The sequence below is a fragment of the Euleptes europaea genome, chromosome 16 (assembly GCF_029931775.1).
Source record: "Euleptes europaea isolate rEulEur1 chromosome 16, rEulEur1.hap1, whole genome shotgun sequence".
NCBI lineage: Eukaryota > Metazoa > Chordata > Lepidosauria > Squamata > Sphaerodactylidae > Euleptes > Euleptes europaea.
The window spans coordinates 4808063-4820708 of record NC_079327.1 but is presented as its reverse complement, the minus strand read 5'-3'; the positions used below and the strand labels follow the sequence as shown (position 1 = coordinate 4820708).

Here is a 12646-nt window from a genome sequence, read left to right as displayed (position 1 = left end):
TCCCCCCACTTAATCTCAGAAGGCAGGGGCACCCAAAGAAGGGCCTCTAAAGACAACTGTAGAGGTCAGGCTGCTTCATAAGGGAGTAGGTGGTCCTTCAGGTACGTTGATCCCAGACCACGGACCTCTTCCTTCAAAGGGAGTGCAACTCCATCCAGAACGGGTAACACCTTAAATCCTGGGTCTGACCTTCTGCCCACCAGTAGCACTTCCATCTTGTTAGGATTAAGCTTCAGTTTATTAGCCCTCCTTCACTCTAAAACTGCATCCAGGTGCCTGTTTCAGATGAAGAACCAGCGTGCTCCATGGCAGACACTATCCAGAGGACCCTAGCCATCTATCTTCTGGAGTAAGAGTTGAACTGAAACAGGCAAAAGGGAAATAAATTAAGTTGTCCATAGATTTTTGAAAAATGTCGCTGGCTCAGCCTTTCTTACCCTTTTCCCTCTTTTGAGTTGTCAGACCACCAAAACCTGTGATTTTTTTTAAAAAAACTATTTTACTAGCAAGTTGAAGGTTACTCTCTATAAATTCTACTTTTGTAAATTAGATTGTAGCTATGCTTCTGCTTAAGACCCTGAACTAGAATTCTTCTTGCCTGAATTGAAGAATAAAGATACTGTTCTGGGCACACAGAGAAATTAACTTGAGCTATTTGCCCTTTCCATAGGCGTTTCCAGTGCTGTAAGTCCATTGGGCATAGGCTATTATGTAAAGTGCTTTTTTGAACATTTGTGTAAATATGGCATGATAAGTCATCATAATTTTGCAGAATTGTTTTGGAACATAACAAGGGATGGTTCTGATCCTCCAGTCCTGTACGCTACTTACTTGACAGTAAATACTAGTAAAATCACCGATTCATCTCAGTATGGGTTCATACATCAGTAAAATAGAGGGTTTGGTTACATTCAAATAAATTTCAGCTTTTAGGGGTTGCCTAAGTCTGAGAAGTCTAAATCTTCCCTTTCTAAAATGTTTTAATCTAACTTTAAATATCACCAAATTTTAATTACCTTGTTCTTTGACTTTTAGCATCTAACATCTTTTTCATTGAATATAATGCTTCCTAAGTTGAAAATGGCATCAACAGTGTTTGCAGATCACTTAGAAAGTAGAAAAATCACAAGCCGGATGCTAAGTTCTTGCCTTGAGCGACAGCTTGGTGTAGTGGTTAAGCTTGGTGTAGTGGTTAATCTGGAGAACCATATTTGATTCCCCACTCCTTCACGTGAGCAGTGGACTCTAATCTGGTGAACCAGGTTGGTTTCCCTGCTCCTCCACATGAAGTCTTCTGGGTGACCTTGGGCTAGTCACAGTTCTCTCTGAACTCTCTTGGCCCCACCTACCTCACAAGGTGTCTGTTGTGGAGAGAGGAAGGGAAGGCAATTGTAAGCTGGTTTGATTCTCTTTAAAAGGGAGAGAGAGTCGGCATATAAAAACCAACTCTTCTCCTTCTTCTCTTTGGCTTCCAAGTTTCTACCCCTCTCCCCTGATCCCCGAGTATATAGCAGGGAGAGTCCAGCCAATGAGCAGTTGGAGGGGTAGGCTCTCCATATTTGTCCCCTTGCTCCTAGAGGCAGAGGAGGCCCAGAGCACTCAAATGAGCATAGACCGTGAGACGCCAGTGCACTTGTCTGTAGTGAGCACTGCGCCCTCATCGGAGGTTAGCTGGATTTATTCCCAGGCCCCTCCCTTCACAAGTACTGAGCCTCAACTCCAGTGGAAGAGAATACCTCTTCAGCATTTTCCTCCGTCAATGAACTCTTAGTTGCCCCTAAGTGTTGTGGGGAAGACTGTGAAAAGATAACTCTTCCCATGAGTAGCAGGTTTGGCGTTCTTCCTTCACGCCATCCACCTGGTAATCTTAGAGCCAAGGCTTGTAGCTCTGGGGAGCTTTAGATAAAGTCATCATCCCAGCTATTCCGTTGCCACACGTTGCCACCGCTATTTATTTATTTAAAACATTTCTGTCCCACCTTATCTCCTTGGACTCAAGGCAACAATCAATGTAGACTCCAAGTAGGACATAAAGAACATTCCAGTTAATAAAATTAAAAGAGATTAAAGTTAAATACACAAGTTGCCAATTTAAAAGCATGGACACAGAATAGTTATGATGCTCATGATCAGCAAACTCGGAGCCAAATCTGCGACAAAAAATTAGTGTTGTCCTGTGCACTTGCAGAGTCATCCCCGACTGGAATTGCTCTTGCGGATCCAGATCAGTGGGGTCACTGGGTAAGAGCCAAAGGTCAAGGACCTTTTGATTCTTGCCCTTTGGCTCATGCCAGCAGTTCACCTTACGCAAGCTTTGGCTTCTAAAGCTGTACCTGAAAATGGGGAGGCTGGTACTTAGCGACAGCTCTACTCAGGTGTGTCCAGTCCGCCCTCTCCACTTAAAAAGCACACTTGCAGGACTCCTGCAGTAGAACATTATCTCTGCTTCCAATTAAGCCAGTGTGGTGTAGTGGTTAAGAGCTGTGGTTTGGAGCGGTAGACTCTGATCTGGAGAACCGGGTTTGATTCCCCACTCCTCCACATGAAGCCAGCTGGGTGACCTTGGGCTTTTCACATTTTCTCAGCCTCACCTACCTCACAGGGTGCCTGTTGTGGGGAGGGGAAGGTGATTGTAAGCCGGCTTGATTCTTCCTTAAGTGGTGGAGAAAGTCAGCATATAAAAACTAACTCCTGCTTCTACTTCTACTTCTTCTTCGTTTGTGCTGTTAAGGGCAGCCATGTGCTTTTAGTCCCCCACCCATTTAATCTTTCTGGTCTTTGCAAAGGCAAAATGAGGAGTGGTCCCTCCCCTTCTTTCTTTCAGCCATCTGTCCTATTGGCTCAACGGCAGTATCTTGAGACGAATAAAGGTATGGTATCATAAGAATTTGAAGTATGCAGATTTTGTACAGGCTTAGCCTGCAAAAATGAGCAGTATCAGATTTTGTTTTAAATGACTCGTTTTCATTATACCGTGATCTTAATAACAAGGTTTCATCAAAGATGACAGGCTCCCTACTGTCGCCTGTGTTTGGTACAGAAGTGAAAATGGAAGGTAGGGCTGACAACTAGGGGAAAACAACAACAACAGGAAAATACATACCCAATTTGTTATTCACTGCATTGGTTTAAGGTCCTTTCGTTGTCGGTTTTGTTATATATGCTGTAGCCCAATATATATATTTTAGGGATGACTCAACCTATTATGCTATCATGGGCTATCTCCTAGACTGAACAATGTGTCCGTCTTCTGATACGTAACTCTAAAGCGCTTAGGAAGTGAGATGACTCTTTAGTTAATGTAAACACGTATCCATGCTGTCTGTGTCTTTTCTTTTTTCTCCTAAGCCACAGGACTTAATTGTCTCTATTGTCCACTTCATTCCATGTAGGATATGGTGGTGAAAAGTCTTATCTTTTGCGTCCTCCATCACCGAATTAGTATTATTAAATCCTTTCGTTCCATGAAATATCTTTTCATGACCTTCTTTGAAAGATCTGCTGCATAGAGAAGGGAGCCATCAGAAGTGTGTGCCTTGTCAAAATGGGTAAAATTAAGGCTGCAGTATCATAAAAAGGAACATATTTAATTATTTCATATTAAACATGCCATCCCACAGAGAGCAAAGAGGAAAATTGATGGCCATTAAGCCATTAGAGGAAGGGGTGAGATGGAAGGGCATTTATGTGATCCTACTAGGTGTACTTACATTGGTCCACATCATAAGAATACGGGGTATTATAAATTACAATTAGTGTGCTCTTGTGTCGTCTTGAGATTGGATTGCCAAAATAGTGGAGGGGATGGAATTCATGGATACAGGTGCTTTTACCTGCAAAGTGCCTTACAGGCATGTCACCGTGACCTACAGATGACTCTGTGTGGAAGAAGACCTTTGCCATATGCAGAAGTTCAGCTGGAAGGTTACTTGCAGATTAAGCAGTAGTACCATGAGAGCACTTTGCCATGAACAATGTCGACAGAATAGGCGTGGCTTTGTCTTGGTTCTTTCAAATTCATCAGTTTTTTCTTCACTCGTTCTCAAAAGTTCTTATCCTTTTAATGTCTGTCAGTATGCCAAGGGTCTGAATTGGCTCCATGGAAAGCCAAGAGGTACCTCAGAGCAACTCTGAGAATAAAAAATTGTTGAGTGTCAAGATCATAAAGAACTGCGAACACAAGTGACCTGTAGACATCTTAGATTTCCATGTGATGTGCTGTTTCCAACTGCTACCTTGGAAATTCAGGGTCAGTTGTAGTGATGGTGGTGGTGCAAAGTGCCATCAAGTCGCCACCAACTTAGGGCAACTCCGTAGTGTTTTCAAGGCAAAGGTTGAACAGAGGTGGGTTGTCATTACCTGCCTCTGTGTCGTAACCCTGGACGGACTTCTTGGTGGTCTCCCATCCAACCAGGGCCAACCCTACTTAGCTTATGAGATCTGATAAGATCTGGCTAGCCTGGGCCGTCCAGGTCAGGGTAAGAGATGTTCATAGGTGGCTTGCCATTGCCTGCCTCTTTGTAGCAGCCCTAGACTTCCTTGGTGGTTTCTCATCCATGTACTAACCGGGGCCAACCATGCTTGGCTTCTGAGATCTTGAGAAGATTGGGCTAGCGTGGGCCTTCCAAGTCAGGGCAGTTGTAATTATACTGAGTATCTTTTTGTTGAGAATTGTGAAGATTGCTATACATACCGGATGCCACGTTCAACAAGACCGAGACCCAATAATCATGGTTTCAATGTTAGCAATTAGCTACCTTTCAAGAAAGCTGATAGGAAGAAAGTAGATTTCTTTGAAATGTGGTGTTGGAGGAGAGTGTTAAGATACTGTGGACTGCCAAAAAACCAAATCAGTGGGTTATAGATCAAATCAAGCCAGAACTGACCCTAGATGCTAAAATGACTAAACTGAGGCTATCGTATTTTGGTCACATTATGAAGACAAGAGTCACTGGAAAAGACAGTCATGCTAGGAAAAGTTGAGGGCAGCAGGAAAAGAGGAAGACCCAACCGGAGATTGATGGACTCAATAAAGGAAGCCACAGCCCTCAATTTGCAAGGTCTGAGCAAGGCTGTCAAAGATAGGACGTTTTGAAGGACATTGATTCATAGGGTCTCCGTGAGCCGGAAGCGACTTGATGGCACTTAACACACACACACCTTTCAAAAAACGGTTATGTTGCATTGTGTGGATCTTAAACGTCAAAGATGTGCACCTGTAAACCGTGGCAAGAATGTAGCTGCTTTGGAGGGCCACTTTATTTTCCCCAACATAAGAGATTAATATTCATGTGGAAAACATAAGTAAATGGTAATGTATGAATCACCAGAAGTATCTCTTTCTTTCTAGGTATGCTTGCTGGGAAACTATTACATTTATCTGCTTTCTGATGCATATACACAGAGAAAAGAGCTCATAGTTCCTCACAGAGTACATTTAATGCTCTCTTCTTGACATGAGTAATTATATCCAAGTCAGAGAAAAAAAACACACAATGTGAATCAGCTCTGAGCTATGTAGCGAACCTGGCTTTTAAACACAATTTCCAGCAATCAAAAGTGAAGTGGCAGAAAACAAAATTAAAAACAACACATGAAATACTTGTTTGAATGAAACACGCGGAGTGAGAGGTGCTCTCAGTTGCGGCCATCAACTTAACAAAGTAGAAAATGTCGCAGTTGCAACTCGCCGCTAAGAATTAGATTCTCAAATAATGCCAACACTTTTCACAGCCTGAAGTGGACGGTGCATCTTTAGTTGGCCCATCTGGTGGGTCAGGAAGCAGAGCAGAATCTTTCCAATCCACAGTTAGTATGAACTCACTGTATCGCCCAAACCAGCCCTATATAGTTGGAGAAATTATGACATTATTTTTAATGGTAGCAAGAACCAAACATGCTAATAGAAGAAGAGTTGGTTTTTATATGCTGTCTTTCTCTACCACTTAAGGGAGAATCAAACCTGCTTACAATCACCTTCCCTTCCCCTCCCCAAAACAGACACCCTGTGAGGTAGGTGGAACTGAGAGAGCTGTGACTAGCCCAAGGTCACCCAGCTAGCTTCATATGTAGAAGTGGGGAAACAACCCAGTTCACCAGAATGTCGTCCACCTCTAATATAATATAAACTACTCCATTCTAGCCTTAATGTAGTCAAAATCTTATAGGCCATTCACATGTCTCATGGAATAAACCCTTTAAGTCTTTGGAATTGTGCTCATGAGTGGACTTCTAAAGACATAGCAAGCCCTGTCTTCAAGTCTCAGAATCTCCACAAATATTCTATGCTCATTTGATTTTTCTGCTGTCTTCATAAGAGCATTTCTATCTTGTGTCAGGTGAGAGAACAGCATCTACAGCAGGGGTGGGGAACGTCAGGCCCGGGGGCCGTTTAAGGCCTGTGAAATCATTTGGTCTGGCCCTTCGTGGGTCCTGGCAGATCTCTAGCTCAGAAGGATCTAAGATGGGTGGGGAACCACCAGCCCGCGGGCCATGTAAGGCCCGTGACATCATTTGGTGCGGCCGTGGACTCCCACAGAAGCTGCCATTGCCACCACAGGGAGACCTGGTAGCCCTAGCCTCTCTCTCTCTCCCCCCCCCCCCCGCCGGGAGAGCTACACCTGGTATGGCCCCTGAATGATGTTATAAATGTGCAAATGGCCCTCGGCAGGAAAAAGGTTCCCCACCCGTGATCTACAGGGAGGAGTCTTCTCTATGCAATATAAGCATTCACTACTCTTGGCTTCAAAAGAGTACAATATCAGAATATGTGACAGATTGCGTATCGTTTTTGGTAAAAAAAAAAAAGAGAGAGAGAGAAACACTGTAGTGGACAAACAGGTCTCAATTCAGTCATAGGGTTCGATCCGTTTTGCGAACATCTAAGCCTTCCCGTGTAGCAAGAGGGCTATACATTTTCATAGTGCTGTCAGACTGCTAGTATAGTTAGGCTAAAATGCCTTCGTGTCAAAAATCTGCTTAATAATTTTTCATGCCAAAGGGGAGGGGGGGACTTGCCTGGGAAAGGACTGTAGCAGTTAGCTTTAGGAAGATTGGAATTACCTCTAATACAGCGATCCTGTTTAAGAGAAATATCACTCTTCAGAAGTGTCATTCTTTGCGAGTTGCTGATATTAGCTTTCATATGTAAATTCAAAATTGGCATGTTATCCAGATTGAATGGGTTTTTTTATCCCTCCCTCCCTTTCTCCAGAGAGTGCAGTGTTATCCCTCACAGCCTTGTGCACGCCTAATTCAGATTATATGTTCGTTGTGCTACTTCCTCATACTATAACCGCAGTTAAGTGAAATTGTTCCCGTTACTCGATTTTTGCAGCCGTTGTCCCTCCGATGTAGGAGAAGGGGGTATTTATTTTCCTCCCAACAGCCGAAAGGTGATCATGCTTCTAAAATGTGTTGCGATTGCCCAAGAAACTGGATAAAAAACTCATCCATCATTGTGAGCCCCTGGTCAGGAAATGACAGTGCAGTAAATATCTTCAGCAGCAGCCTTTTAATGTACAAGCTGTTTTCGGCAGGGATTTTCAGCACTCGCATAAAACACACTGTCATGAGTGACTGCCTGTGCTCCAAAGTCATTACTATTGGGATGATGGAACATCTTTCAGTGAATAACCAAAAAACTCTAAATGTCATGTCAAGTTTGCTGAAGCCGTTTTCAAGCCTCGTTCAAGGTTACATGAATATTGAATATGCCTTTTTTTTAAAGTTGGAGCTCATTTGAGGGACCACTCAAAGACTGGGGGGTTTAACGCACGGCCAATTTGTCTCGCTTTTGTGCCTTAATAGTAGCGAATCTCCGTGGTCCACACGCACGACCGTCCAAGTGCTGCGCATCGGACCCACCTTAGTAGCGAATTAAGGCAAAAAAAACCAGGTTAAGCAATCCCTGTTTTCTAGCGATCTTTTCAGTGCTAAACCGCTACTTTTTTAAAATTTCGCTACATTACTGGAACGCCGGCGTGCGTGTAATCACATGACTAGCCCGCTACTAACCTCCTTTCGTTCAAGGACACGCCCCTTACTGGTCTCCCTCACATAGGCGTAAACTTTGGGGGGGCTCAAGCCCTCGAGCCCCCCCCCCCCCGAACTTGCGAGGGGGGACTGAGCCCCCACTCCAAGGCAAATGGCAGCTGAAGCACAGTCCTGTCCTACCTTCCTTTTGTATAGGCTGACCCGTTTTTTGTCACATTTCCTGGCTGTCCCGTCTTTTTAATTAAAATGCCCATTTTGTCCTGTTTTGAATAAGCCCAGCCAGTTTTGTTGCCTCGCCCTCACAACACAACTTTATTTACACTTGGAAGGAAAAGGCACAACTTTCCAGCTTTGGGTGGAAGCAAAACGTGGTCCGTCAATCTGATCAACGCGTTCCCATCCGCTGTGCTGTTGCGAGCCTCTGAAGTGGTACGCTGAAAAATGTACAAGGCTTTCCTTCCCCTCTCCTCTGGGCTGGCCACCTCGGGATCATCGCAGCTAGTTTCCGGGTGTGGGTGGAAGCAAAGAGGTGAAGTCAGGATGCACTAAAATGAATGACAGGCTGGCCGATTAGAAACAATGGGAGAGGATGCATAGCCTATTGAAGGAGCCTGGATTGCCAATTGCCTTGCATGAGCTCCATTGAAATACATTACAGCACAAACAGAGTTGCAAAGAAAATGTGGAATGGATTTTCCAGTAAGATCTCTAAACCCAGAGCTCTGGGACTGGAATGACAGCCCATGGGACTAGCACAATCCATCCTGTCATCCACACCAGCTTCTACTAGTGAGTTCGTTTGCAAAGCCTGTAAACTTCTGAGGTATGCTAGCTTCACCAGATTGCCGATTTTCTAACATCTCAGCAAAAAAATACCCACATCTTTTTTTCAGTAGCACCAACGCACCTCCCTCACTCTAGTATGCATTCCACTGCCCCACTCCAAAAAGCCATTTTATGCCTGAGAAGATCAATGCTTAACTGGTTGAGACGATGGTATACCGGAACGCTGGTGTTCCAAGAAAAAAAGGGGGAGAATTGCCCTTTGATTGGATAACCCCTTGGCCAATCCTTGGGCGATGTCACTCCCCTGCTATCCCACATTGTGGACTATCCCACATTATATGGTTGGCTCAAATGCACGGGGAGCCTCCAGCAGCTACTTGTTTCAGACTTAATGTGGGATGGGCTGGCGTCATGCGTTTGATTATCCAGACTTAAATATTGTGGGATTAAAATACTGTGAGATAACAGAGGAGCGAACCAGGAACATTCTGCCCATGCGTTAATCCCCTGGATGTTGGAAGAGTATTTTGATTTTTTAAAATTGCTTTATAGATTGCTGAAGACCCAGCATTTTTGATTGCATCAACATTTGTTTGGGGTTACCATTGCCCCTTCCCCATTTATGTTCTTGGAAAAGATAGTACTCCATTGCTTAGAACAAGAGTATGGGATTAGTGGGCTCTTTGGCCTAATCCAGTACTGCTCCCCCTGTCCACCTCTGTTACCAAGGAAAGAAAGGCTAACACCATGCCCTTTCCATCCTTCTTTTTGCTGACTTGGTCCTCCAAGGGCTGAGGTTGCGGCTGGAACATCCAGCTGAAAGAAAGGTTTTGATCTTCCACCACCCATAAGAACAGCATATTTATCTTGACATGGTTTGGGGGACAGGATAGGTAGACGACGTTGTTAGGCAACATAATAGGCAGAACATATGAGTAGAGATTAAGAACCCAAGAAGAACATAAGAAAGGCCCTGCTGGATCAGACCAAGGTCCATCAAGTCCAGTGGTCTGTTCACACAGTGGCCCACCAGGTGCTTCTAGGAAGCCCACAAATGAGACAGACTGCAGCAGCATTATCCTGCCTGTGTTCCAAAGCACCTCCAGCGATGACTTGGGGAGGGGGATTTTAGCATTCATATAGAGGCCATGCTCAGGATATTACAATTGTGCCGGGCCCAATGTATGTGAAAAGGCCTTCACTGGGTTTCCTCTTTTGTACCAAATCAGTATCTAGTAATCTAATGATTATAGCACTATGGTTAAAATAGGTGTCGTGGACAGCCCATTACCTGTTGAAGAGCTCTTTTCAGGCAATAATGAATTTATAATTCTGGCAAGAGGTGCCTTTACCATTATTCTAACTGCTGAGGAGCCCCGATTGCCTAAAAATAAGGTAACGGGCCTTGTTAGATAATTAAATAGCGAGACTTTTTCTTACTGCAAAGAAACTTAAACAAGGAAAGAACAAAAATAGCAGCAAGGTATCGTTTGGTATAAATCGTTTTGGACTTGGAACTTCCTTCTTAGCTGAAATGAAGTGAAAAACCCCATTTAATTGGTGGTGGCGAGCTCATCATTGGAGAAAATGTTTCTCCCAGTTACTAATTTGTGTTTTGACACGTTGATAAGGGCTAAAATGTGCTTGAATTTCAGAAGGCAAAGCAACCACATAGTTCCTTAAAGGACCAGTTGCTTGAATCCATGCTGAGATTTGTCCTGCTAGCAAGATATACTCCATACTACCAGAATATTGTTTCAAGTAGTCACCACCAGGATTATTGCATCTAATTAGGATCAGGATCCAGAATGAATATCTTTCTTGCATATGTATAGTACCCATTTTTAATCTCAGACCAAATCCTATGACATATTATTGATTGAGAAATAGTGTGAAAATCCAGGTTTTGATTCTTGCTTTGCCATTAAGGTCCCTGAATGATATTAGCCAAGTCCAGCAGTGTTCACTATTCCAAAATGGCCACCCCACCCCATTTAACGTAGTTTGAGGTGAGATCTCTTTGAAAAGACTTCTTAAGTTCTTTCAGTGTACCTGTTAAACAAAGGAATGCTCTCTGTCATCCCCATCAAAGTTTTTTGGGGTGTGTGTGTGCTGAAGTCACAATTCTAGCCACAAATTGTGTGCTGTGAATGTGGGACCAGCTTTGCTCGTTTTCATGAGCGAGCAAATGTCAAAACTTCCTTTGTTCTGATTTTAGTCGCTACTGTTCTCCTGTGATTTAAACTGTTAGATAAAGAGGGGGAATAGTGTTCACCGTTCTCTTTTTCCCTCCATTTAATTCTGTACGATGAGTGTTGCTAGGTCTTGTGGGTGATCTGCAGTTGGCAGGATACGCTGGCTTTATGAAACTGCAGCTGAAACTTGTAGAAATCTAGGCCAAGCTCCAAGGGCCACGCAACTAGTTCCATGTATCAAGAAAGCTTTGGACTTTTGCCTCTTAAACTGCTGTTGATTTTTTCAAGTATTTTATACTAGTCATGATGCATACCTATTCTCTCCAGGATCAGAGGAGCATGCCTATTATAATAGGTGCTGTAAAGGAACACAGGCAGGATAATGTTGCTGCAGTCGTCTTGCTTGTGGGCTTCCTAGAGGCACCTGGTTGGGCACTTAGTGAACAGTCTGCTGGACTTGATGGGCCTTGGCCTGATCCAGCATGGCTTTTCTTATGTTCTTATGAGCATGCCTGTTATAGTAGGTGCTGTGGAACACAGGCAGGACAATGCTGCTGCAGTTGTCTTGTTTGTGGACTTCCTAGAGACACCTGGCTGGCCACTGTGGACTTGATAGACCCTGATCTGATCCAGCATGGCCTTTCTTATGTTCTTATCCTGCCTGTGTTCAACAGTGCCTAATTTAATAGGCATGCTTCTCTGATATTAGAGAGCATAGTGTGCATCATGACTAGTATCCATTTTTCCTAGGAGCTTTCATGAGCCACAGCTCACTTCTTCAGATACAGCTAGAATGTGAGTCCATCTGTCCATAAGTAGAGAAGAGTGAATTCACTGTGCAAACAGACTGCTGGACTTGATGGACCTTGTTCTGACCCAGCATGGCCTTTCTTATGTTCTTATGTTGTATGGCATTTCATTCTCTCTCGTTCCTCTTCATTTCCAAGCTTCAATAAACAAACAATCTCCCCCTTCGTTCTCCTCTTTGGCATGTAGAATTGTACATTTGCTTCAGGGACCTGGCTGCAGAAGACAACATAAATGACATGTCTGTTTTATTCCATACAGAAAACCAGGTCGCAGCGGCAGAAAAGCTACATTTGCACCTCAGTGCTAACACAACGTTGGTGAGGAGTCAACTGAGCAAGGAGCGTAACCATGAGATGGAAGCTGGTTTGTCTGCAGAAAAGAGAAAAGCCACGGGGAAGAAGGATATCAGTCATGGGGGAAGCAGCAGAGAGAAGGAAATAGAGTTTTCCAACAGTTCTTCCAAACGAGAAGCTATTCCAGAAGTGGAAGCTCTGCTAGCACGATTGCGAGCACTGTAGGCCCTTTCACCAGTAAAATGCTAAGAGGGTCCTTCAAACACTCAGGAAAACTGTGGTGCAGCCCTCCCCGGACCATACCACTTCAAAAACGCAGGTGGAATAGTTCTCTGTACCAAAAATCTCTGCCTGTGGAAAGCAAGCACCTCAGGTAGAAAGTCAGGCCAGAAGAACCTTTCTTCTTGATGTGCAAGCTTATGTACGTGAAGATTTTGACAGGGAGTTTTCAAATACCTGTTCTTCACCTCTATTCTGAAATGAGTCCGCCTTTCGAAGGCTGTACCATGTGCTTTTCCTGAATGCTTGAATCACCGATATGGATAAGACTTTTTTTTCTGTTATATG

General features: G+C 43.9%; 1 protein-coding gene across 2 annotated transcripts in view; it reads left to right on the top strand.

The window, feature by feature from the left end:
- The window catches only part of DIAPH3 (diaphanous related formin 3), a 98170-nt gene extending 85866 nt beyond the window's left edge, over nucleotides 1-12304 (top strand). For both annotated transcript variants that reach the window (XM_056862188.1, XM_056862189.1), the window contains one exon: nucleotides 12045-12304. In XM_056862188.1, the coding sequence (XP_056718166.1) occupies nucleotides 12045-12304 (260 nt within the window). The remainder of the gene's footprint in view (nucleotides 1-12044) is intronic.
- The last annotated feature ends 342 nt before the right edge of the window (nucleotides 12305-12646 follow it).